The following is a 27,689-nucleotide window of genomic DNA, read 5'->3' on the forward strand; positions in this document are numbered from 1 at the left end:
AAATAGTTTAGACAAGAAGAGAATAGAAGCTTTCGAAATGTGGTGCTACAGAAGAATGTTGAAGATTGGCTGGGTAGATCACATAACTAATGAGGAGATATTGAATAGAATTGGGGAGAAGAGGAGCTTGAGGCACAACTTGACTAGAAGAAGGCATCGGTTGGTAGGACATGTTCTGAGGCATCAAGGGATCACCAATTTAGTATTGGAGGGCAGCGTGGAGGCAAAAATCGTAGAGGGAGACCAAGAGATGAATACACTAAGCAGATTCAGAAGGATGTAGGCTGCAGTAGGTACTGGGAGATGAAGAAGCTTGCACAGGATAGAGTAGCATGGAGAGGTGCATCAAACCAGTCCCAGAACTGAAGACCACAACAACATCAACATTATCACAGTGCTTTCCTGCAGGTGATGAAGTCTGATATATCAACGAGTGAACCACAATTTCAATGAGCAATGCGAGTGCAGGAAGAAAAGATGTAAAGGTGAAGATAACTATGAACAAAACAACTGGTACAGCACATTCACAGAATTGGTTCTCTCCAGCAGCAAACACAAGTGGTAACATTCCAACTGGCACTTAGTTATACACACAAACACAATTTTTTTGGGTATCATTGTGGTTGGACACCAGTCATGAAAGATCATATACATCACATTTGTAAAAAAGCTAGCAAAAATATGTATTTACTGAAAAGTGTCCAAACCTCCCTGGACCATGACACTTTAGAACACATATATTTTCGTTACATACAGTTGCATCTTCAGTGTGGTACTTTGATCTGGGATGGACACCATTAGTCTATACAGACAGAATTCTTAGAATATATAACAAAATAAAATAAAGTACAATAAAATGAACCAGTAAGAGTGGTATCCAAGGTAAACAAGAGAGCGCGTAATAAAGAAATCACCAGAAAATATAAAATACTTACTAGCTACGCTATGTACAACCTGCAGGCCATATCTGAGAAACTAAATCCAGAACATAATGTAATGAACACTTACATACCTAAGTACAACACAGGGTGGAAAGGGGAAAACTTTCACAGAATTGCAAGCAATGAAGACGCTTCAATCACAGTTTACATAGGATAGAAACAATTTTTATAACAGACTACCATCATTTAACCTCAAGGAAATGTACTGTCACCTATTTTATTTAATGTTTACACTAATAATAAACCACAGCCAGAAGGATGCAAAAGTTTCATATATGCTGATGATCTTGCTCTTGCTGCCCAGGGCAATCAGTTTGAAGATGTAGAGATAATGCTTGCACACGGTCTACAACAGCTTGGTACTTACTATGAAAAGAATCAACTCACACCCAACCGTAAGAAAATGCAAGTGTGTTCTTTCCATCACAAACATAAACAAGCTGACAGGAAACTTGAAATATTCTGGAATGGCGTTGCACTAGAATATTGTTCCCACCCCAGGTATTTGGGTGTCACTCTTGACAGTACACTAACCTACAAGGAACATTGTCTGAAGCTGAAGCAGAAAGTATTCTCCAGAAACTGCCTTCTTCAGAAACTGGCGGGACCAATCTGGGATACACAAAACAACAGCTCTTGCCTTATGCTATTCTGCAGGAGAGTACGCTAGCCCAGTGTGGTACAATTCAGTACATGCAAAGCAGGTAGATGTAGCCGTAAATGACAGCTGTAGGATTGTTACAGGTTGCCTAAGGCCAACCCCCATGAACAAAGTTGCTCCATGTGACATCAGAAGAGAGGTCGCCGCTAACATCGAGGGGCATAAACCAAATACAGTGACCTCACATCCACTCTTTGGACATCAACCTGCCAAGCCAAGACTGAAGTCCAGGAAGAGTTTCCTAACAACTTCAAAGCCCTTAGAAGGATCAGCTGCGGCTACCCGACTCACCACGTGGAAAGAAAGATGCCAACACCTGTCAAACTGGATGACACCACTAGAATCCCAGCTGTCTGGACAAGTGGAAAAGTGGGTCATCTGGAAGTCCTTGAACAGACTACGGACCGAACTTGCAAGATCGAGAGACAATCTCCTTAAATGGAACTTCCAACTGCCAAATGCCAACACAACACTGTGCGAATGTGGTGAATTGCAGACAACCCGGCATCTCTTCAAATGTAACTTATGCCCAATCAGCTGTAGCATGAAGGACTTAACGTCTGCAGCACCCAATGCTATCAAAGTTGCCCAATTCTGGTTGAATACTGTATATTTTTCTTTTTATGTATTGTATATGTGTTCATTTTAGTGTACCTCTGACAGGAATAAAGAAAGATCATTTCAATAACTTACAAAATAAACTGAAGTGTTTATTAATAGAGAAATGATGTTCCCCAGAAGGAGGTTTCAATTGTAATGTCTTCTTGTAAAGCTGTTAGTGTATATAGCTCTAAGTTGGTTTTTGTAACAAAAAACTGATAATTTCTGATGTTCACTTTTGTAGCAATGTATGCATTTACCTCACACTGGCAAGAGAATTAAAATTAGTACAGCCTTGTACCTAAATGTATATGTGGATTAAATAAATATCTCAATTACTCACAAAAAGGCAGAAACTTATCTTTTTCGTTTGTGCCTGCCAATGTCTCTACACTTCTCCATTTCGGGGAATGGTGTCTTTTACACCCACAGTATTCACATTCTACCAGGCCTTTCCTGCTGTAGGTATCTCAATTACATGTTCTTTTTCTATTTTTGTTTTGCCCCATTAATGTTGGTTTATTAAAAGTAAACTGTGGGAGACTTACAACAATGCAAAAGAAAAAGATTTTGAACGTAGAGAATTTGAAGGGACAACTAAAAAAAATTAATTTTATCCAGAATTTTCAGCTGTGAATGTGACTGTATTCAATATAGTGGAAGCTTCAATAAAAACACCTTCAGATACATTTTTTTCATATTTTATTAAATTACACAATGCATTTTGGACCCTGTGGGTCCTTTTTCAGTTATTGTCTAATACATCATTTGCCTTTGCTCTTTAGTGAGGTCAAATGTATTTTCCTGTATGAGAAATTTAAACATAGGTTTCATATTTTCCACTGTTTCTTAGGTATTTCTGCACTCGATTCATGAAATATGAAAATGCATTTCACCTCACTTGACAGCAAAGGTAAATTATGTATTAGACGATTTGTGCCTAAAGATGGACCCACAGGATCTGAAATGCATAGCACAATTTAATAAAACATTTAAAAAATTTTGGCTGAAGGCATTTAATTCAAATTTTCTGTGCCGTAAAACAATGTTGTAATCAGTGAAAAAAATGTTAATTCTGGGAATGTAAAAACAGGTTTGTTCAGAAGTTAAATGTAATAGTGTTTTAATTTCCAATTAGTCATTTAACTCTGAACATTAGGAAGTCAGCAGTAATTTAAACAATATTAGTCAAATTGCTATGAAATAGCTTTTTCAGTGAATAAAGTTTAATAAAATATGTCACTGAAACTAAAATGTGTCAAAACATTTCTCACTGTTATTATATCATCAGCAGTTTTTCTTCAGTAACTTGCTAATTGTTTGAAATTATTTAACTTCATTGTTTTTAAACACACCCAGAGAATATATTTGCAGCTTTGTCAGAAATTTACAACAAAACACAACTTAAAAATAGCTAACTTTAAAAATAAACATATTCTTAAGTCAATATGAAGTAATGCAGGCAAGTAATTCACCTTTGTTTCTTGCTGTCGAGCCCATTTAGTAAGATCAGCTCCAGTCTTCTGTACTGATTCAGCAGTTCGTGTAAAATCAACTGCTATAACTTCATCCCAGCCACTGAACTTTGATTTGAAAATCTGAAACAAAAATGAAGGTTTTAAAAAATCCTAACAAATCTACATAACATAAATTAAGAAATATTATGTTGTAGCAAGATGTAATACCTGTGTTTCTGTTCCTTCTTGGACTCTGCTTACTAATGCATACTCTGGTCTTGAAATCATACTGAATAGTTCTTGAGAGAGCTTCACAGCAGCTGCTCGTACAAGACGAGTAGACTTTTTCCCAAACCTTCAACAGCAAATATTTTCTTAGTAAATTTTGTTTTCAATCATTAATACTGAAGTAAATAAACAATACTCTTCTCAAATGACTTACCAAACATATACATCAGGGTAACAGTCGAGTATATATACATTTCTATTATTCAGCAGTGAATTCACAAGTTTGCCATGAGGAACCTCAACTTGTGGTAGCTCCAAGTAGCCCATTCCAAGCCTCACTTGGTATAAGCGAGGTGTTGCAGGCACAAAATTGCAGCTTACATGTTCCTACAATTATTTTACCAATTTCAGCACATATTTTCTGATGAGATTTATGTAAAAACTTTGATGAGAAGAAAATTAATCTAGATCACACCCAGCATATTTATTTAGGTTATGCCTCTAATGTTTTACATCAAGAGTATCTATATCCACAAATTAATGCAACACAGAACACCTTATATCATAGAGCATTACATTAGAGCCTCAAGAGCAATTGCTGTGAAACAAAACCCTTTGGTATCCCACTCAGGACAGTTTTACTATACACATTCACTCCAGTGTGGTGAAGATGTACTGTACAAGGTAGGATAGGAAAGCAACACACTATATATATATATTTTCTCCCCTGGTATTGCAGCTGGAATGTTGAAATTTCACAATGATATAGTTTGAAGTTTGTGCTACAGAGGGTATTTTGTTTTTGCGTGCAGCCCTAGTTAGAGAAGCCTGAACTACAAAACAAACAAGTCACGCATATTACTATCATCAACTTGTGAATAGCAACAATGTGTAATTTAGTATTTGTGAGCCAAACGGCATAAACTGAGCGAAATTCACAGGGACATGAGTGATGTGTATGGGACTGTATGGACCATAACAGTGTCTCCAGGTGGTGTACATTGTTCCAGGAGAGACCTGTGAACCTTAGTGATTCGCCACGCTATGGGTGGTCAGTTACAGCTACAACACTGCAGAATGTCAGAGCCATTGAAGCAGCAATTTTGAATGACAGGCATGTGCAACTGCACACCTTATTGCAGCAGTTCAACATTTCGTAACGTGCAGTGTACGATACTGTTCATGACACATTGAAATTTCATTAAGTTAGTGCTCGCTGAGTGCCTAAGAACCTGACAGACAAGTATAAGGACCAGCAAGTGATGACATGCTTGGATTGCTTACCACTTTATGCTGCAGAAGGACACGATTTTCAGAAAGGAATTGCCACTGGTGAATGAGTCGTGGGTGTACCACAAACAACCTGAAACCAAGCAGGCCTGTGTGGAGTGGAAACATGCCGGTTTACCAGCATGAAAATAATTCAAAGTGACAATCTACTATGAAAGTACTCGTGACAGTGTTGTGGGATGTGCATGGTGTGTTACTGGTGGACTCAACTGAACACGGGACCACTGTCAATGATGCAACTTATGTTAAAACTTTGGTTAAGTTACGTCATGCCCTTTGTGACATATGCCAACAACATCAATGCTGATGGTGTCAAACTTCATCATGACAATGTTCATCCCATTGTTGCTGCTCCCGTTCATGAAAAAAATCATTGGATGGCAGGTGTTCCAACATCCACCATACAGACTGGACCTTGCAAGATTTGACTTTTATCTGTTTGGTACCGTGAAGAAATTCCTGGGCAACCAACATTTTATGATAGATGTTGAAGTGAAATGATCAGTTCAAAGATGGTTATGCGCCAAACAAACGGACTTCTACAAACAAGGTATTCTCAAACTGGTACCATGATGGGAGAAATATGTTACGAAGACTGGCGATTATGCGGAAAAGTAGGTAAAATACACTCCTGGAAATTGAAATAAGAACACCGTGAATTCATTGTCCCAGGAAGGGGAAACTTTATTCACACATTCCTGGGGTCAGATACATCACATGATCACACTGACAGAACCACAGGCACATAGACACAGGCAACAGAGCATGCACAATGTCGGCACTAGTACAGTGTATATCCACCTTTCGCAGCAATGCAGGCTGCTATTCTCCCATGGAGACGATCGTAGAGATGCTGGATGTAGTCCTGTGGAATGGCTTGCCATGCCATTTCCACCTGGCGCCTCAGTTGGACCAGCGTTCGTGCTGGACGTGCAGACCGCGTGAGACGACGCTTCATCCAGTCCCAAACATGCTCAATGGGGGACAGATCCGGAGATCTTGCTGGCCAGGGTAGTTGACTTACACCTTCTAGAGCACGTTGGGTGGCACGGGATACATGCGGACGTGCATTGCCCTGTTGGAACAGCAAGTTCCCTTGCCGGTCTAGGAATGGTAGAACGATGGGTTCGATGACGGTTTGGATGTACCGTGCACTATTCAGTGTCCCCTCGACGATCACCAGTGGTGTACGGCCAGTGTAGGAGATCGCTCCCCACACCATGATGCCGGGTGTTGGCCCTGTGTGCCTCGGTCGTATGCAGTCCTGATTGTGGCGCTCACCTGCACGGCGCCAAACACGCATACGACCATCATTGGCACCAAGGCAGAAGCTACTCTCATCGCTGAAGACGACACATCTCCATTCGTCCCTCCATTCACGCCTGTCGCGACACCACTGGAGGAGGGCTGCACGATGTTGGGGCGTGAGCAGAAGACGGCCTAACGGTGTGCGGGACCATAGCCCAGCTTCTTGGAGACGGTTGCGAATGGTCCTCACCGATACCCCAGGAGCAACAGTGTCCCTAATTTGCTGGGAAGTGGCGGTGCGGGCCCCTACGGCACTGCGTAGGATCCTACGGTCTTGGCGTGCATCCGTGCGTCGCTGCGGTCCGGTCCCAGGTCGACGGGCACGTGCACCTTCCGCCGACCACTGGCGACAACATCAATGTACTGTGGAGACCTCACGCCCCACGTGTTGAGCAATTCGGCGGTATGTCCACCTGGCCTCCCGCATGCCCACTATACGCCCTCGCTCAAAGTCCGTCAACTGCACATATGGTTCACGTCCACGCTGTCGCGGCATGCTACCAGTGTTAAAGACTGCGATGGAGCTCCGTATGCCACGGCAAACTGGCTGATACTGATGGCGGCGGTGCACAAATGCTGCGCAGCTAGCACCATTCAACGGCCAACACCGCGGTTCCTGGTGTGTCCGCTGTGCCGTGCGTGTGATCATTGCTTGTACAGCCCTCTCGCAGTGTCCGGAGCAAGAATGGTGGGTCTGACACACCGGTGTCAATGTGTTCTTTTTTCCATTTCCAGGAGTGTATGTTAAGTTCATTTGTGTGTGTGTGTGTGTGTGTGTGTGTGTGTGTGGTTTTTTTTTTTTTCTCCCTGTTAATCTTCTTGGTACTAAATTATTGTGCATTACTTTCCGATCTTCGCTCTTATAATGTTTAGTGCCAACGTGAATTACTGAAAGTGTGTACTGTTCTCCACAAATTTTGATTGGTGGAAGAAGTAACATACAAAACAAATACTGTAGTCAACTAAGTAAGCATGAAATAAAACTTAACTGATGAACAATGGTTCAATATCGGCAAAAGAAGACAGAGCCACATTTTGGCACTTCATAGCCAGGCTCTTCTGACTGTGAAAGCTACAAAAAAGCACTCAATTGCCATAATAAATTATGTTCCACTACTATTTACCATGATTTATGATACAAATTTCAAGCTATGTTCTATTTATCATACTATGTTAGCACACAGACATGTTAATACTTGTTGTTTTTTTCTCTGTTCACTCCTCCAATTAATTTGCCAGTCGGTTCGGAATAAAATTATGAGTGATATGTTGTAATCATTGCCAGCCACTATCAAGTTTGCTAGGCTGCAATAAAGTCTTTAACATTTAGTTATTGAGAGACTGATAGGTTGTGATGGATTCTGCTTCAACCACAGTTGACATTTACAGAGCCAACAACATGTTGGTGGGTCCACTCTGAATTCGGTAGTTGATGGGTGTTTCATTTATGGTGAAAACTTCAGAGATGAGGAGAAGGACAGAAACACATGTAATTCACACGCTGCTAAACCCAAACTACAAGTTTTAATGCAGGTTACCCATAAGGCACAATGGAGTGACATTTTGGCTGAAGCAGCACAATGGTACAGTGTCCTGAATTTTGGCAACTCAATGGATATAGAAAAACCATAAATGCAGTAGTCAACTGAGTCTGTAGGTATTTTTATATAATTTTGCTCAATTGTTTACTCTATATTATCAGTCAGTTCCACAAGAGAACAAAATCAGTCAGTTTTGGAAGCATATACAGGCAGTATGAAAAACAAACATACAATCACAAATGGGAGTGCAGAAGGTATCAGGCAACAATGTCAATTTCATAATGAAATCACTCAAATGTGAAATGAATTCTAGTATTAACATCTTAGTTGTATAATTGAATTTATAAAATAATAAGTGAGTTAAAAAGAAAAATTATTATGAAAATAAATGCTTGAAAACATTATTCAACTAAAGAACAAAATGTTGCTGGAATCATCGAGACACATCCTTATCAACTTGAAGGTCAATGGGATGGAGCCACAACTGACAAGGGGAGGATGCAGGAGGGAGTTCACCAATTTGCCTCTAACTGTATGAGTGGAAGCAGGTAGTCCTAAGTTGTCAAAAAACAATTAATCCCAGGCAAGGAACAACAACTGGTAAGGTACCTAACAGCACAGATTATGCCAACGCAAATGAAATGAACTCTGTACACGTTGTGTGTAGTACAGCTATAGCTAGTTTGACAGATGAGATACAAATGCAAATTTGAAATGGGCAATATAAAGCTACTGTTAAAACTAGGTTATCTTTAAACAGCTGTGGTGTCATCATCAGGCTACTGTTCTTGATTTTTTTTATTGCATTCTTCTTAAAGGCTTCTTACATATGTGACCTGAGGGAATAGCTGCCACAGTCTCTCACCCAAACCATGTTTTCCCTGTATAGTACATCCATTTTTGGAAATCTCAGTCTCGATTACAATAAATACGTGTTAAAATGACATTGTATGTTCTACCTCCCTACTTAGTGCATTCAAATACAGCAGTATCAGTACTGTTTGGCCGCTGCAACTTTTGCCGCTGAGAGTTCTGATAGTGATGGGAGCACAATGTTTGTGAACATGGGATATGGAAAGAATAGGGGGAGAGTGTTTTTCAGTGCTAGCAATTTTGCAAGTCACAGAGATCTTGTGCTACGGTAGAAATGATGTTCGGGAGTAGTTCATATAGGTTGGCAGTAGTTACGGCGACTTCCGAATTCTGTAGTGTGGCCAAACAATGAAGCAAACAGTGAATAACTCAGTCACTGGTGTTCTCTCGTGTTTAGCATTTCTTTGACACTCAGTCCATAATTTCTTCTTCTTTTCTTTCTTATGTTAAACAGTACACCGGCACTTTACAGATAAAAACAGATTGAGACATTTAACAAACGAAGAAAAGGGGAGCACTATTCAGGAAATGGACAAAAATTCCCACATGAAGCATGGAAACTGAACATTCCTCCATCAACATTAAATACAATACTGAGCAAATGAAAAGTAACTGAAGCAGCATTTTTTGAAGGGTGAAACAGCAAACAAGAACAAGTGCACAATGGTCAGCTTCCAGAACTGGAAAATGTGCTACTGAAGTGGTTAAACAAGCTTGTGCTTTGAATATTTTAACTGATGGTGGTGTGTTCCATTCTAAAGTATATATTTGGCACAAACAGTTGGGATTCAAGATTTCAATGCATCCAATTGTTGAATTGAAAGATTCAATAACAGACATAATTTAATGTATAAATGTGTTTGAGGTAAGGCTGGAAGCATAAACATTGACACTGACATTGGTCAGTCATGAGAAAATAATCTTCCATCAATGATAGAAAAGTACAGTCCCAAAAAGATTTTTAATGCAGATAAAATGGGCTTATTTTTTCACCTTCTGCCTGATAAAACTCAAGTTCAGAGAGGAGAAAAATACCATGGCAGAGTACTTAATAAAACGAAGCTAACTGTTTTATTATGTTGTAATGAAAGGGGAACAGAAAAGTTGGTGCCACTAATAACTGGAAAGGCGAAGAGTCCACAATGTTGATTTTCATTTCCATCAAAATATACAGCTAAAGCGAACACATGGATAACAGCTACCATATTCCAACAATTCTTGCATGCCTGGGATGCAAGGTTGGGTGTTAGAAACAGGAAAATCCTCTTGCTTATTGACCAGTGTGCGGCGCACACCCAAGATATGTCCTATCTGTATACTATAAAAGTATTGTTTTATTCTTCATAATTGTACAAGCCACTTTCAGCCACTTGATCAAAGCTTTATAAAATTTTATAAAATCCATTTCACTGTGCTGTGTGTGATAATGATATTTATTTTGCTATCGGTTTCAGTCTTAAAGCATCTTCAACGGCAGCTGTACAACGTACAAGTGGACAGCTGCTGTTGAAAATGGTTTAAGACTGAAACCAGTAGCAGAATAAATATAATTATCACACACAGCATAGTGTAATGCACTTCGTAAAATTTGTACATGCTGTTGACCAGTGCCTAAACAAGATGTGCATTATAAAATGCCTGAAACAAAAATGCAGGAAAATTCTTGTAGCAATGAGGCCAGACTGTCTTGATACTACAATGAGAAAGGCCACAATCATAGATGCTATGCATTTTGTACAAACTGCCTCTGATTCCATGGAAGAAATCACAATCTCAGACTGCTTCAAGAGGGCTGGCTTTGATTGGATAATTAAAGAAGACAACACACCAGAAAACGAAAAAACTGCAACTGAACAACGGCAACAAATAATGGATTAAGGAGCAAACACTGACTACCTCATCTTCGATGAATATTTTGAATGTGGCAAAGGTGTTGGCATCTGTCAGTCCATGACAACAAACTATTGAAGCATTGGACACTGTTATGCATTACATTTTGAGTTTTAAGTTGCTGAAGAATTGGTGAGCATGTTAACTAAAATGGACAACACAATATTAATATTAGGACAAAAGAAACAGTCCGCTATTGATATGTTCTTCAAACCTTTGTGAAGGCGGAACTATACACTGTATCATATTGTGTCATAGTATAGTTACGCTAACAAGGCATATGATACACTGATGGTTTGTTGAAATATCAATTCCTAATCATTTAATGGTAGTGATACACAAATGGAGAGAAGCTAAATGGATGACATTCATTTGTTTTAAGAAGTGTGGTCAAAGTTATGATTTTAATGGACTTTTATTTTTTCCAAATCATATGCAAAATATTTGTATTGGGTGCTAGAGGTTATGCTCTTGCATCACGTGTCTTCCTGCATTCCAACCAGCTGATGGCAGAAGTGAACATGTTCAATATATTGAATTTTTGACAACGTTGCAATTTTTAACACTTTTTTTGCTTCTTGTTTTTTAACAAGTAATTTTGAGTGTTTCTGGAAGTGATATCCCAAACATGTTCTTGAAAAGCCGCATTTTGAATTATAATTTATTGAGATGACATGTCCAGAATTGTGGTGCTATGAGACTGCATATTACCCCAAATGTGCTATCCTTAATTCCACATTTTCACTGACAAAAATATTGAATAATTATCAAATTAGGTAATTTCTGGTAGCATGTTTTCCTACTTATGACATTCAAAATCTGCGGTCCTCTCAAACACTAGCTATGTTATTGAATTACTTGGTACAAAGAACATTTTTGAAAACTGTTGTGACTAGCCGATCATACAAAGCGCCGCCGCACAATTACGCGTGTCCTCTACATGCGGCGCTGTCTGCCAGCCATGCATCAGCTGCGCCACCTAAGCGGCCAGCCGAGCAGCGGCCGCTAGACTGGGACTCAGTGCTCATTCGAATGCTAACGTGTACACATGTCTTGCTTGTCAACTTACTCTGTGACTTATATGTGTTGGGTCATTCTGAAATATATGTGTTAAACTTGACGTTACAACAATTGGCGACGAGGTAGTGGATTTTTCCTTTTCACCGTTGACCCACAGGTTTCCATGGCTACTATCGAGCAACTATTGCAAAATCTCCTTGAACAGCAAACGCTTCTAACAGCGGCGATTTGTAATTTAGTCGCGGTGTCAAATACGGGGCATTTCTCGTCATTGGCTATACCTCCTTTGCCTCCTTACGATGAGACGGCGGAAGACTGGTCTGATTATGAAAAACGTCTTCGACAGCACTTCTTGGCATTTCATGTCCCGGATGAACAACCATGTAAGTCTCTGTTCCTTTCCTGGATTTCACCTCAAATGTATCGGTTGTTATCGCAATTGGCTCCTTTGAAGGATCCTGCATCTTTGTCCTTTGCTGAAATGTGCTCACTTCTGTCTGTCTATTTTCAAAGGCAAACGCACGTGGTAGCCTCTCGTGTTGCCTTTTATCGTTGTCAAAAACAGCCACATCAATCTTATTGCGCTTGGGCTGCTGAACTTCACGGCCTCAGTCGAAAGTGTCAATTTGTTACTGATGTTCACAAAGAATCCTATGCCGATTCCATGGTACGGGATGCTATTATCCAGTCGGCGCCCGACAAAGAAGTTCGGCAACGTGCCCTTCAGTTGGCAAATCCAACTCTAGATGAGGTTCTCTCCATTGCGCAGTCTTTTGAAATTTCTCGCGCCGCTGGGGCGCGAATAGAGGCGTGGGGTGATGTCGAGGAAATACAACCTCTGTGAGCTGTTGATGACGCGCGCGGCGCATCCCGCTAAGAAACTGCAGCAAAACCCCCGGCAACTTCCTTCATGTCTGCAGTGTTTTACGAAACATTCACGCGAGGATTGTCCCCAACGTTGGGCTGTGTGTCACAACTGCAAAAAGAAAGGTCATGTGTCTTCCATTTGCAAATCCGACCGCATGTGTTGTCTGTCAATTGCACTTCTTCCCTTTCAGGGAAGTTATTCCTCACTGTCCAAATCCTTGGTTGAGATGTTCGCATGCAGGTGGTTACCGGTTCTGCTACCACTATAATTAATTCTCAGACGTATCTTCAGTTGGGTTCTCCACTCCTGTCACCTGTCACTCGGCAATTACGGACGTACAATAAACAGAACATTTCTCTCTTGGGACAGTTTAATGCTGAGGAATCTTACAAATCCATCGTTCGCACTGTTACCATATTTGTGGTCAACCAGAGTAACGCAGAGAATCTTTTTGGTTTCGATGCCTTACGTGTTTTTGGGTTCTCCATAGATAACTCTGTCAATATCGTCTCTGATGCTATTCCTTATGCTCAATTGGATTCCCTGTCGTCGACATTTTTGTCCCTTTTTTTCTCCTGGGTTAGGCCGTGCGAACGACTTTGAAGCTTATATCATGCTCAAACCCACTGCTCGGCCTAAGTTTTTTCGGGCTCAGCCCATTCCTGTGGCCCTTCGTGATCGGGTAAAACGGGAGCTGGATCGTCTCACTACTTCAGGGGTCTTGCTTCCTTCACTTCCAGTGAGTGGTCCTCTCCTGTCGTTGTCGTTGCTAAGCCCAATGGTGATATTCGTCTCTGAGGCGATTTCAAAGCCACTGTAAAGGCTCAATGCCTCATCGACACTTACCCTATGCCCTGTCCTGAAGAACTGTTCACTAAACTTGCTGAAGGCCAGTATTTTTCTAAAATTGACCTGTCAGAAGCTTATCATCAACTTCCTCTCGACGCTGCTTCCCGGCAGTTTCTGGTTCTTAACACGCCTTTCGGCCTCTATCAATACCAACGCTTACCCTTCAGAGTTGCTAGCGCCCCTGCTCTCATTCAGCGATTCTTGGAACAATTATTGCTCCCTGTCCCTGGTTGTATCAATTACATGGACGACATTGTTGTCACTGGCTCCACCACTGAAGAACATCTTCAAAATCTCTGCACACTTTTTCATGTCTTACAGACTGCCGGTCTTAAGTGTAACCTTCAGAAATCACAATTTTTTCAGGCATCTATCACGTACTTGGGGTTTCAACTCTCTTGGGATGGTGTTCGCCTGCTTCAGCAAACTGTCGCTGCGATCGATGCCCTTCCTCGCCCTACATCTGTTAAGGAACTGCAGGCCTTCTTGGGGAAAATCGCATACTATCACAAGTTTTTATCATCTGCAGCTTCGGTGGCTCAGCCGTTGCATCGCCTGTTGCATAAAAACGTGCCTTTTCACTGGTCTGCGTCATGCGATGCGGCTTTCCAGAAATTGAAGACTATGCTGAAACAGGCCCCGTGCCTGGCTACTTATCGACCTGCCCAACATCTTGTTCTTGCCACAGACGCCTCTCAATACGGGGTCGGTGCAGTCCTTGCGCACCATTTTTCTGACGGCTCTGAACAACCCATTGCTTAAGCCTCCAAAACGCTCACGGATGCCCAACAAAAGTATTCTCAAATTTAAAAAGAAGCTTTGGCCATTATTTATGCTCTTCATAAGTTTGGTGTTTTTCTCTATGGCTCAAAATTTCATCTTGTTACGGATCACAAACCACTTGTTTCCTTGTTTCATCCATCAACGTCACTTCCCGACAAGGCTGCACACCACCTCAGGCGTTGGGCTCTTTACTTGTCTCATTTCAATTATGAGATTCATTTCCGGCCGACGGCTCAACATGAGAATGGTGATGCACTGCCTCGCCTTCCCATGGGTTCTGATCTGGCATTCGATAGGGACGAACTTTTGTGTTTCCACCTGGATGTTGCCGAGCAGCGGGTTGTGGACGGGTTCCCCATCACTGAGGACAGGCTGGCGGCTGCTACGGGTTCTGACCCTACCCTCTCCCGGGTTTTACGCTTTATTCAGAATGGTTGGCCAGATCGCCCGTCCGCTTACACTTCTGATCCGTTGCAGAACTACAACGCTTTGCGCTACCGCCTCACGGCTAGGGATGGTGTCATCCTCCTTTCCACCCGACAATGCTTCGCTGCGTGTTGTGGTACCTGCGTCTTTGTGTGCTTCGGTCTTGCGCCTCCTTCACCAAGGGCACTGAGGAGTCTCTTGTAAAAAATCTCTGGCGCTCCGTCATGTGTACTGGCCTGGCATCGACTCTGAAATAGCACATATGGTCGCTGCCTGCGGCCCTTGTGCGCCAGAGGCCGCTGCCCCGAAGTCATCTTTGTCATGGTGGCCTTCGCCTGAGAAGCCCTGGGAGCGCATTCATGCTGACTTTGCGGGTTCCTTTTTAGGTACTTATTGGCTCCTTTTAATTGACGCCTACTCTAACTTTCCTTTCATTGTCTGTTGCACGTCGCCTACCACCGCCCGCCTACCACTCACCCGCATTTTTTCTTTGGAAGGCTTTCCCTCTACTCTTGTTACTGATAATGGTCCACAATTTGCCTCTTCCGAATTTGCGGATTTTTGTGCTCGTCACGGTGTTGTGCATGTCACGGCCCCGCCGTTCCATCCACAATCAAACGGTGAGGCTGAACGACTGGCCCGCACATTTAAGGCTCAGATGCGGAAACACCTGACTTCTTCTGTTGCTGATGATGCGCTTCTCCAGTTTCTGACTTCTTACCGTTTCACCCCCATGGGCGACCACAGCCCGACTGAGCTCTTACATGGCCGACAGCCCCGCACGCTACGTCATCTTCTGCAGCCTTCCACCTCACGGCCGCAGGTGCCTTCGCATGGCCGGTTCACCGCTGACGACCTCGTCTGAGTACGGGGATATGGCAGGGGGCCAAAATGGAGTACTGGCCGCATCTTACAACACCGTGGCCGACGCCTGTATGAAATCCAGACAGACACGGGTGTTGCAGTGCGTCATTCGGACCAGCTTCGGCCTCGTGTGACTGCAACGCCTGTTCCAAATGCCGCTACACCACCTTCGGCTCTACCTGACGCTCGGGATCTTGGCATCTCTCAATACTCACAACGCAACCCTCTCACCGTCATCGCGATGCCAGCACATGAACGGACGCCACCAGGAGACGTGCCCATGCAGGAACCGGATGACCATCCTCTGTCAGAGCCAATCTACTCGCCTCCTCCTCCAACGGATGCCGACACATCGCCCACGTCTCCTGTTATATCAGCTGGACTTGCCGCAACAGGCAGATTGGTCCATGGGGCCCCAGCAGATTCGACTCCTACATCTCCTGTCATCTCAACCCGTTATCATCGAGGACACTTCCGTCCGCACGGGAAGCCTCCTCCTCGAGACTTTACCGTGAGTCAAACAACGCCTATGAACATTAGCCATCTCCAGGACACCTCCATCAGGACCAATGGAACAATTTCAAAGGGGGGAAAAGTGTTGTGACTCACCGATCATTCAAAGCGCCGCCGCGCAATTACGCGTGTCCTCTACGTGCAGCGCTAACTGCCAGCCATGCAGCAGCTGCGCCACCTAAGTGGCCAGCCGAGCAGCGGCCACTAGACTGAGACTCAGTGCTCATTCGAATGCTAACATGTACACATGTCTTGCTTGTCAACTTACTTTGTAACTTATATGTGTTGTGTCGTTCTGAAATATATGTGTTAAACTTGACGTTACAACAAAAACTTTGTCCCAGTCCCAGTCAACAAAATAAACTGTATCAACAGCCACAGACTAGCTGCAGTGCCTGTACAATGTAGTTGTCCCAGACAAATTTTGTGTGTGTGACGGTCATTAGCGTCCAGACTACGTTAGGAATGCACCGCGAGGCACAAGTTTAAAACAGCAACTAAAAGGGAAAACACGATAAAAGATCGACAGACATAGGATTTAAAAAAAACAGCATAATTAAATGTCCTTAGACAGGTTGGTCAATTTGATAAAACGAAGAACACGAGCAGTTGCTCCTGGGTCATCTGCTAAAATGGCATCGAGAGTACATGGCAGGCCAAGATCAAGACGCAGTGTAGTAAAATCCGGACAGGACGTTAAAATGTGGCGGACCGTCAGCAAGTGCCCACATGGGCAGAACGGCGCCGGCACAGCCGTCAGCAGATGGCGATGGCTGAACCGGCAGTGTCCAATTCGTAACCGGGCCAAAACTACCTCCTCCCACCGAGAGGGGCGTGAGGAGGACGTCCAAGCCGCGAGAAGAGGTTTCAAGGCCCGAAGCTTGTTGTCCGTAAGTGCAGCCCAATTGGCATGCCACAGCGATAAAATGCGCCGACAAATGACCCTGCTACAATCTGATGAAGGGACACAACAAACAGCTGTCCGAGGCTGGAGGACCGCAGCCTTGGCCGCGGCATCTGCAGCTTCATTCCCAGGGATACCGACATGGCCAGGAACCCACATAAAGCTAACCGGAGAACCGTCGTCCACCAGCTGCTGAATGGAGCGTTGGATCCAGTGCACGAAAGGGTGAACTGGATACGGATCACTGAGGCTCTGGATGGCGCTCAGGGAATCAGAGCAGATGACATAAGCAGAATGTCGGTGGCGGCAGATGTAAAGAACAGCCTGGTAGAGGGCAAAGAGCTCAGCTGTGAAGACCGAATAATGGCCATGGAGCCGGTATTTGAAACTTTGTGCCCCGACAATAAAAGAACAACCGACCCCGTCATTGGTCATGGGCCATCTGTATAAATGAAGGTCATATTAATGAACTTCGAACGAAGTTCGACAAAATGGGAGCGGTATACTGAACCGGGGGTAACCTCCTTTGGGAGCGAGCTGAGGTCAAGGTGAACGCGAACCTGAGCCTGGAGCCAAGGTGGCGTGTGGCTCTCGCCCACTCTAAGGGTTGCAGGGAGTGAAAAATCAAGGTGTTGAAGGAGGCGACGAAAGCGAACTCCAGGGGGTAGCAGGGCAGAGACATACAACCCGTATTGACGATCGAGGGAGTCGTCAAAAAAGGAACGATAAGACGGGTGGTCGGGCATTGACAGTAGCTGACAGGCATACCGACAAAGCAGTATATTGTGCCGGTAGGGCAGTGGCAATTCACCGGCTTCAGCATGAAGACTCTCGACGGGACAAGTATAAAATGCTCTGATCGCAAGACGTAAACCCCGATGTTGTATGGAGTTGAGGCGGCGTAAGATGGACGGCCGTGCAGAGGAGTATACGAAGTTCCCATAATCCAGCTTTGAGCGGACGATCGACCGATATAGGCGAAGTAGGACGGTTCGAACCGCTCCCCACGACATACCACTGAGAACACGGAGGACATTTAGTGAACGGGTACAACGGGCAGACAAATAAGACACATGTGGAGACCAGCTAAGTTTCCTGTCAAATGTAAGATCTAAAAATTTTGTTGTCTCCATGAATGGGAGAGCAACGGGACCGAGTCGAAAGGACGGTGGGAAAAACTCTTTGTAGCGCCAGAAGTTAATACAGACCGTCTTCTCGGCAGAAAAACGGAAGCCATTGGCGACACTCCAGGAGTAAAGATGGTCAAGAGAACGCTGAAGACAGCGCTCCAGGAAACATGTATGCTGCGTGCTGCAATAGATGGTAAAATCGTCCACGAAAAGGGAGCCTGATGCATCAGCTGGGAGGCAATCCATTATTGGATTGATCGCTATGGCAAAGAGAGCGACGCTCAAAACTGAGCCCTGTGGCACCCCATTCTCCTGGCGAAAGGTGTCCGACAGGACAGAACCCACACGTACCCTGAACTGTCGATCCATTAAAAAGGAACGAATAAAAAGAGGGAGGCGACCGCGAAGGCCCCATGTATGCATGGTGCGGAGAATGCCCGCCCTCCAACAGGTGTCGTAAGCCTTCTCCAAATCAAAGAACACAGCCGTGGTCGGGCGCTTCCGCAAGAAGTTATTCATAATGAAGGTTGACAAGGTAACCAGATGGCCAACAGCAGAGCGGCACCTACGAAATCCACATTGTACATTGGTAAGTAGGCGCCGAGATTCGAGCAGCCAAACCAAACGAGAGTTAACCATTCGCTCCATAACCTTACAGACACAGCTGGTAAGCGAGATGGGTCGATAACTGGAAGGCAAGTGCCTGTCCTTCCCCGGCTTAGGAATCGGTACAACAATAGACTCGCGCCAGCATGCGGGAACATGTCCCTCAATCCAGATGCGATTATAAGTACGAAGAAGGAAACCTTTACCCGCAGGAGAAAGGTCCTTCAGCATCTGAATATGAATAGAATCTGGCCCTGGAGCGGAGGACCGTGACCGGGCAGGTGCAGTTTCGAGTTCCCGCATGGTGAAAGGGGCATTATAACTTTCACGATTCGAGGAGCGGAAGTTAGGTGGCCTAGCCTCCTCTGCCTGTTTTCGGGGGAGGAAGGCAGGGTGGTAATGAGCGGAGCTCGAAACCTCTGCGAAAAAGCGGCTGAAGGCATTGGAGATATCCTCAGGGGCCAGAAGGACGTCATTCGCGACTGTCAAGACAGGAACTGGTGAGTGGACCTTACTGCCAGATAGACGGCGCTGGCTACCCCAGATAACAGAAGAAGGAGTAAAATTGTTGAAGGTGCTTGTGAAAGCAGCCCAGCTGGCTTTCTTGCTTTCTTTAATAATACAACGGCACTGCGCACGTAATCGTTTATAAGTGATACAATGCGCCACTGTAGGGTGGCGTTTAAAGGTGCGTAAAGCACGTCGACGAGCACGTAAAGCGTCTCTACATCCTGCGGTCCACCAGGGGACCGGTACGTGACGTGGAGAAGAAGTGGTGTGAGGGATGGAATATTCAGCAGCAGTGAGAATGACTTCCGTGAGGTGTGCGACCTGACTATCGCAGCTTGTGAAGGTTTGATCCTGAAAGGTCGCCCCGGAAGAGAAGAGCCCCCAGTCGGCTTCGGAGATGTTCCAACTAGCTGAGCACGGATAGGGGGTATGATGCAGGAGATGGATGACACACGGGAAGTGGTCGCTCGAATATGTATCAGAAAGGGCATACCACTCAAACCGGCGTGCAAGTTGGGTAGTATATATAGAGAGGTCTAAATGGGAATAGGTGTGAGATGTGTCCGAAAGAAAAGTAGGGGTGCCAGTATTGAGGCAGACAAGATTGAGCTGGTTGAAAAGGTCTGCTAACAGGGAGCCCCTCGGGCAGGATGCTGGAGAGCCCCAAAGGGGATGGTGGGCATTGAAGTCTCCAGTTAACAAAAATGGTGCAGGTAGCTGAGCAATAAGTTGAATCATGTCTGCCCTGGTAACGGCAGACGACGATGGAGTGTAAACGGTACAAATAGAAAATGTAGAAGTGGGGAGAGTAATTCTGACGGCAACTGCCTGCAGGCCGGTGTGCAATGTGATGGGATCGTAGAAAATATCATCCCTGACCAGCAACATAATGCCTCCATGAGCCGGAATACCTACCACAGGGGGTAGGTCAAAACGCACAGAGGTGTAGTGTGCCAAGGCAATGTGATCGCATGGGCAGAGCTTCGTTTCCTGGAGGGCTACGACGAGCGGACGGTGCAAGCGGGGCAGCAACTTCAAGTTCTCTCGGTTGGAGCGAATGCTGCGAATATTCCAGTGAATAAGTGCCATCATGAGAAGAAAAGGAAGATGAAAAAAGGGGTCACCTCGAAGGCCGCTGAGGGCCTGGCTTCGAGCGAGTACTGCCGCCGCTATCAGTAGGCGGACAGTCTTCGTCCATGTGGTCTATAGGTTCATCGGCCATCTTGTTAAGATGGCCGGGAGGAGCAGCTTCCTCCACCGGTGGACGGCCAGATGTTCGGCTACCAGCGGTGCGGCCAGGCGAAACGGATGACAGCCTGGGATGGCAACTGCTGGGTGGCGCAGGAGAAGAAATGCGCCGTGGAGGAGAAGGAGAACTGTGCTTCCTATGAGCCTTCTTGGAAGGTCTTTTAGTGGAAGTACTGGTCGACGGCTGGGAGTGCGAGGTACGTAGGAAGTCTGCACGGGACGGTTCCTTCTTGAAGGCCCGTGCATCTGATTTCTGGGTCTTCGTCTTGGCAGAAGCTGATGAAGGTGCTTGTGTTGGAGGGGTGACGGGAGGAAGAGGAGACGTCGACCGCGCGATCTTAGCACTGGCCGAACGGACGACCGTGGTGCTGAAGGTCAGATCGCATGTCTGCGTCGCCACCTCCCTGGTAGTCCGAGGAGAGGCGAGGATAGTACTGTACTTTCCCGCTGGGAGCAGCGCGGGCTTCCTACTAGCAAATAGCTTGCGAGCAGCCGAGGTGGACACTTTCTCTTTGACCCGAATTTCTTGGATACAGCGTTCTTCCTTGTAGATGGGACAGTCGTGGGAGGATGCTGCATGGTCACCCCGACAGTTCACACAATGAGGAGACGGAGGTGGACAGTCACCCTCATGGGCATCCCTGCCACAAGTGACACATTTAGCCGCATTGGAACAAGACTGGCGAGTGTGATTAAAACGCTGACACTGGTAGCAGCGCGTAGGTGTCGGGACATAGGGGCGAACAGAAATAACCTCGTAGCCCGCTTTGATATGCGACGGCAGCTGAACACTGTCAAAGGTCAAGAAAAGTGTCCGGGTCGGTACAAGGTCATTGTTGACCTTTTTCATGACCCTATGGACAGCCGTCACGCCCTGCTCAGCGAGGAAAGACTGAATTTCCTCGTCAGTCAATCTGTCAAGTGATCGAGTATAGACCACACCACGAGACGAATTCAAAGTGCGGTGAGCCTTCACCCGCACAGGGAACGTGTACAGGAGTGTGGCCCGAAACAGTTTTTGTGCCTGAAAGGCGCTCTCAGTTTCTAGTAACAAGGTACCATTACGCAACCTGGTACACGACTTGACAGATCCAGCTATGGCATCTACGCCCTTCTGGATAACGAAAGGGTTGACAGAGGAAAAATCCTTTCCGTCCTCAGATCGAGAAACGACGAGGAACTGTGGGGCAGGCGGTAGTACTTTTGTCACTGGTGGCTGGTCAAGTTTCCGTTTTTGGGCAGAAGTCGAGAGAGATGGAGAGAAACCATTGTGGAGGAATCCCCCATGATTGCCAGCGTCTCCGATGGCACGCTCCTTCCTTGTGGGGACCCTCTCAGAGGGCACTCCCGCCTTAGGTGAATGTTTACACCTCAGGTCACACCTCCCAAGAAACAGATGGAGGGACCAATTGGCATGTTCAGAAGGTATCAGCTCAGGCAATCACCCCTCCCTGGGCCTGGCCTTTACCAGGGGGTACGTGCGTGCCTTACTTGTCTACCCAGGGCGGGGAATTACGCGTTACCCCGTCACCGGCTACGCATGCGAACGCGTGGGTCGGCCTTCAGGCGCGCACATGGAGGAAGGAAGAAGAGGAAAAAGAAGAGAGAGAGGGAGAGAGAGGACAGACTGTCTCAAACGCCGAGGCGGAGACCAGAGAAGGCAAGGAGAAGAAGGCAATGAGAAGGCAAGGAGAAGAAGACAAGGGAAAGAGTAAGGAAGACAGTGAGATGGAGAAGAGCAAAGAAAGGAACCAACCAAAGGAAGGAAGAAACGAGAAGTGAAAAAGCAAAATGACCGCAAATAGAGGTCGTGGAACCGCCCGTCTCCGGACGCAGGCACTAACTACCCCCTTGAGAGGGAGGGACTCCTTTTAGTCACCTCTTACGACAGGCAGGAATACCTCGGGCCTATTCTAATCCCCGGACCCGCAGAGTGTGTGTGTGTGTGTGTGTGTGTGTGTGTGTGTGTGTGTTTCTTTATTAGTTATCTCTGAAGACAGGATGAGGGAATACGTATGGCAGCCACCTCTAAATGTGGAAAAATGTAGGTTAACACAGATAAGTAGGAAAAAAAACAATGTTTGGACACAGCATTAGTAGTGTTGTGCTTGACACAGCCAAGTCATTTAAATATCTATGCTACAAAGCAATATAAAATGGAATGAGCATGTAAGCACTGTGGTAGGAAAGGTGAATGGTCAATTTCGGTTCATTGCAAGAATTATAGGAAAGTGTGGCTCATCTGTAAAGGAGACCACATATAGAACACAAGTGCGACCTATTCTCGAGTAGCGCTCGAGTGCTTGGGATCTATACCACCTCAGATTAAAGGAAGACACCGAAGCAATTCAGAGGTTTGAACAACACGTAGGTGTTATGGACAAGCTTGCAGAACTCAAATGGGATTCCCTGGAGGGAAGCAACATTCGTTTTAGGAACACTATTCAGATAATTTAGAGAACCAACATTTGAAGCTGACTGCAGAATGATTCTATTGCCTCCAACACACATTGTGCATAAGGACCACGGAGATAAGATATGAGAAATTAGGGCTCAAATGGAGGCACATAAACAGGCATTTTTCGCTCACCCTATTTGCGAGTGGGACAGGAAAGTAATGACTACTAGTGGTACAGGATACCTTCTGCGCTGTGCCACAAGGTGGATTGCAGAATATCTGTGTAAATGTAGATGAATAACTCAGTAATTTGTTTTATAAGTTAAGGCACCAGGGTGTGATTTTTTGAAGATGAGTAGCAGAGCTCATCGATTAATTGAGAGAGCACAACCCAGTGGAAATATTTGGTCTATCTGATGTGTGAAACACTTTATAAGAATAGGAATTCCATCACTAAAGAATCCAGAGGATTATACTGTTGTTGCATGTGTACCTGATACATACAATTTAATAAATGCCTATGAATGCTAACAGCAGTGCTGATTGAAGAAAGTCTGAGGAGCTGAGCAAACATAGCCAAATCTTTAATTCAAAACATATCTTACACTAAAATATGAAACTGCATCTAAGTTTTTTGACAACAGACTGAAGTTTCTGTTAATCTATAATGGCAATATTTTTGCATTTCAAAAATCAGCCAAATTATAATTGCAAATACATCTGCACATTTAAAGGAATTCCTGCTGTAAGAGTTAAGTGGTTTCTAATAATATCTATTGTGATGACCTTTGTTTTGTTTCTGTGTCCATAAGTAAGAGATCTTCAAGGCAAAAAAAACTTTGTCATGACAGCAGTGTGTGGGCTCAATTGTGACAGGATAACATGAAACATGTGACAAGGCACATCAAGTCCCTTAGAGGGCTCCCATGTGCTGAGATGTTGAGCATAGCAGTTCTAACTGTCATAGAAACACAGTATGCAGGTAATAGAGTAGCAGAAACCATGGCAGTCACATTTAGGTGAAATTATGCGTAGCTGGAACATTGTCAGTATTAAAGGTTGGCCACACTGCATGTTGGCCCTGCAGTTGAATGCCAACTGTATCTTCTCACAGCTGTTGAGAGTACTCTAGAAGAAAGAAACAGTCTATAGCAGTACAAACATGTTGACTATGTGATATGACACAGTTCCAGGATTATTATTCCACCTGAAGTGCAACATACAACAAATGAAGCATCTGGCCTTGTTGCACACATCAGGGCAACCTCTGAGTCAAAAATTCCAATCAGAAAAAGTATTGTCAACTTGAGAGACTACTCTGTATCCTCTAGACCCTAAGCTGTTACTGGAACCAGGAACTTATGAAAAATCTTTGTAAATATGCGTACATAAGTTGCATAAAATGTAAATCATGAAATATTTTATGTACATGCGTTCTTTGATGGTTCCACAAGTCACCCAACAGGGAGAATCCTTTAACAATGTTTTCTGGAGTAACTGACCAAGAAGGTAATGGTGACTGCAGCCTGTACCTTTGGGCTATCTTCTACAGCTAAGAAACATAAAGGAGTTTTCTTTCTTCTTGTTTCCATTCTAGTAGCTAGTCAGTTTCTAACTTCCACATGAATAAGAGCCTTCAGAGGCTGATTATGATGATTATGTACTGAATAAAACACCCCTGCTTTAAAATATTTAAAATAAAGTCTGAAAATACTCAGATGAAAAATCATTTTCAACCTGAAGAACTTTGTAATTTTGGTTGAAGAACAAAGAATTAATTCTAGACTCACTAAAATAGTTTGATAAATTGCAGTTACGTAATTGTCTCAGAGCTCCAAAGTCATTCATACAATTTCAGCCTCACAAAAAAAAAAAAAAACCTTCAGTTTCACAAATAATTTTACCAAAAGAAATAAAAAAGACATCAAAGAACCAGTTTCATTATTTACTTCTGGACACAGAATGTTTCAAGTGGTTAAAGCTATCGGCATGAGTAACTGAATGCAACATCGTAAGTCATTTGTTTATACTGCTCTGTCAGCTGAATACATAAAAAAATATTTTTAATTTCCATGTCAATTTCTCTCGAAGGAAGCATCAGTTACCAATACCATGTTGTCACAAATATGTACTTAAGGGCAGTATGTGAGTACCTGAGGTGGTTCCTCTGGCGCAAGTCCATCCTCCTCACCAAGAGCCAGCCAAAAATCAGATGATTCCTCCCCAGGAAGTTCAGTGAGAATTTCTGCTTTATTCTTTCTCTCATTTTTGTTTACTTTTTCAGCCATAAGCCTTAAAACAGAATGAAAACAATTAGAAAAATAAAAAAATCTGTCTTCACACATAACACTGTGAACAAATGAAAAATTGGTTGTAAAACACCACTGCTTAAATATTCCATTTTCTATATAAAATTGGCACATTATGAAAGTAATTTTCATTCAAAGATTGGATCACAGCAGTCTCAGGCAACTGCCAGTGGCAGTTATTCATAATTGTCATGTATGTGTGAGTTGTGTTTGTGTGTGTGTGTATGTGTGTGTCTGTCGTCTAATCTGACGAAGACCTTACTGGTCGAAAGCTATATCTGTGGCAGTCCTTTTGCTATGCCTACCTGCAACTCAGCATCTCCACTATATGGTGCGTAGCAACTTTTATTTTCATAATAAAACATCTAATTATATCACACATTTTAATAACAGTAAGGAAAGATGAAGATACTGGCTATGCTATATTAGTAGGATCCATGATGGTGCTCACTAGGAAAATCATGTAGAACCAAAATCAGGGTGTCTGGAAGAGATAAACAACTCTGTATCTTCTTTACATAACCATCCTATAAACTTTCCAATAAACTTTAGTGATTTAAAATTACAATAACACAATGAAGGAAGTGTTAAGCATTTATATAGCAACAGTATTCTCTATTACTCCTTTCAGTTCAATAAATTATATAGTCAACACAATTACATCAAAGGACTTCTAGAATCCATGTCACAACAAATCTTAGCCATTATGCATACTAAAAGTGAATCAACTACTACCTAATGGGTGGCTTATTAATATTTTTGCCAGTGATATTCTCTTTGTCCTCGATTTGTGACACATTCCTGTCTCTCCTATCATCTTTCCCCTTTCCCTTCTCCATGTTAAAATGTCCCAGAAATAATTATGCAAGTTGTGGTTCTTCTGAAAACATATATAGGGATATAGTAACATACGGTGGCTCGACAAGATCAACTGAATACTGTTATTCTGATACAAAACATATAAACACTGAAAAATTGTCTGGAATTTCAACCAAAGGGCTCCTCATTACCAGGGATGCTCAACCCATTGATTGCCATTTACTAGTCGATCGCCTAGGCTTGATGAGTCAATCTTTTGAATTCTACGTCTGAAATCTGTGTAAATGAGCTGTTTTTGTAAAATATCAATTTGCTGACAATGAGTGTTTCACATGGTATTTGTGGGTGGTACATCTGACAACCCAATCTCCACCTCTTTCCTCTCCATCTGCATTACACCACTCCATCGCTTGCCAGCCTTTCCTCCTACATAGTGGGGTAATGTGTTTGTCAAAAATAAGTTCAGCTAAACACAGGAAAATGTACCACTTCCATACTGAATGGGAATAAAAGGTTTTTGTTACAAGCATAAAAATAGGTATTTATGACTGATATGTAATGCTACTTTAACCATATCTAAAACTGAATTATTGAACGTCATTTTAGAACAAGTCACAAAGACTTTGAATTGGAAGCAGCTGTTGACAGGGAGATGAGGAAAAGTCTTTCATCAAACACTGCATCACTTCATGTATCTGAAGTATTGATGAAAGAAGCAAAATCACTGAGCCCTTGTTTTTTTCCACATTTAAAAAAAAAATCAGAGATAATATCAGCCATCACAGACATGCCTCTGTCAGGACCTACTATAACACGAAATGTGGAATTAATGGCAGGAAATATAAAAGATCAACTGATAACAGATTTGAAGTCCTGCTTGTTTTTCTGAATGCAGATATACCAGTCAATGGACGGAGTTGATTCACCTCAAGTTGTTATTTTTTCAGATTTCAGTGTAAAAGAAGACTGCTTACAAGTTTGACCTTGAAAGGCAATACACAAGGACAAGATTTTTACAATGCATTCAAATCCTTCGTCTTGGAAGATGGTTTGCCAATTCAGAAACTTGTGTCTACTACTACTACTGATGGACCATCTTGCATGGTAGGCAAGCACAAAGGACTTGTTACCTTGTGTGCGGACAACAAATATTCCTGTCTTTCTCTGTGTATCATTGTATCATGTGTCAGCAAGTGCACTGTGGACACATTTTTATATGGAACATGTTATGAGCACTTCACAAAAATTGTAAATTCAGTTCAGTCACAATCACTAAAGAGAAAAAAAAACTTAGAGCGCATTTAGAAGAATTTGATAGCCAGTATGTGACTTGCTGTTGTACACTGGAATTTGAAGGTTGAGTAGGGGTATGGTATCAAACAGATTTAGATAACTTCCCAGTGATAAAATCTTTGTCTCTGAAAGAGAAGAAGATCACTCACAAAAGTACGATTTGAGCTGGTTGTTGTATCTGGCATTTGTAACTCATATGACAGTGAGACTAAACAAGTGAAACAAAGAACTTCAAGGGAAAAAACCAAACCGTTATAACTCGTATGTCTTTCATAAAGTGTTTTACGCAAAAATCTGACCTTTGGATAGCAGTTACAGACATTACATGTGAAGCACCTTTCTCAAATACATTCACAGCTG

The 27,689-nt window shown here is 43.6% G+C and overlaps 1 protein-coding gene across 1 annotated transcript in view; it reads right to left on the bottom strand.

Moving 5' to 3' along the window:
- The window catches only part of LOC126461247 (protein flightless-1), a 205,424-nt gene that overhangs the window by 35,729 nt on the left and 142,006 nt on the right, over nt 1-27,689 (bottom strand). Inside the window, exons 13-16 of the mRNA XM_050095980.1 lie at nt 25,062-25,200; nt 4,102-4,274; nt 3,888-4,014; nt 3,678-3,800 (exon numbers count right to left, since the gene is read on the bottom strand). Of these exons, the coding sequence (XP_049951937.1) occupies nt 3,678-3,800; nt 3,888-4,014; nt 4,102-4,274; nt 25,062-25,200 (562 nt within the window). The remainder of the gene's footprint in view (nt 1-3,677; nt 3,801-3,887; nt 4,015-4,101; nt 4,275-25,061; nt 25,201-27,689) is intronic.

The sequence above is a fragment of the Schistocerca serialis genome, chromosome 1 (assembly GCF_023864345.2).
Source record: "Schistocerca serialis cubense isolate TAMUIC-IGC-003099 chromosome 1, iqSchSeri2.2, whole genome shotgun sequence".
NCBI classification, from domain to species: domain Eukaryota; kingdom Metazoa; phylum Arthropoda; class Insecta; order Orthoptera; family Acrididae; genus Schistocerca; species Schistocerca serialis.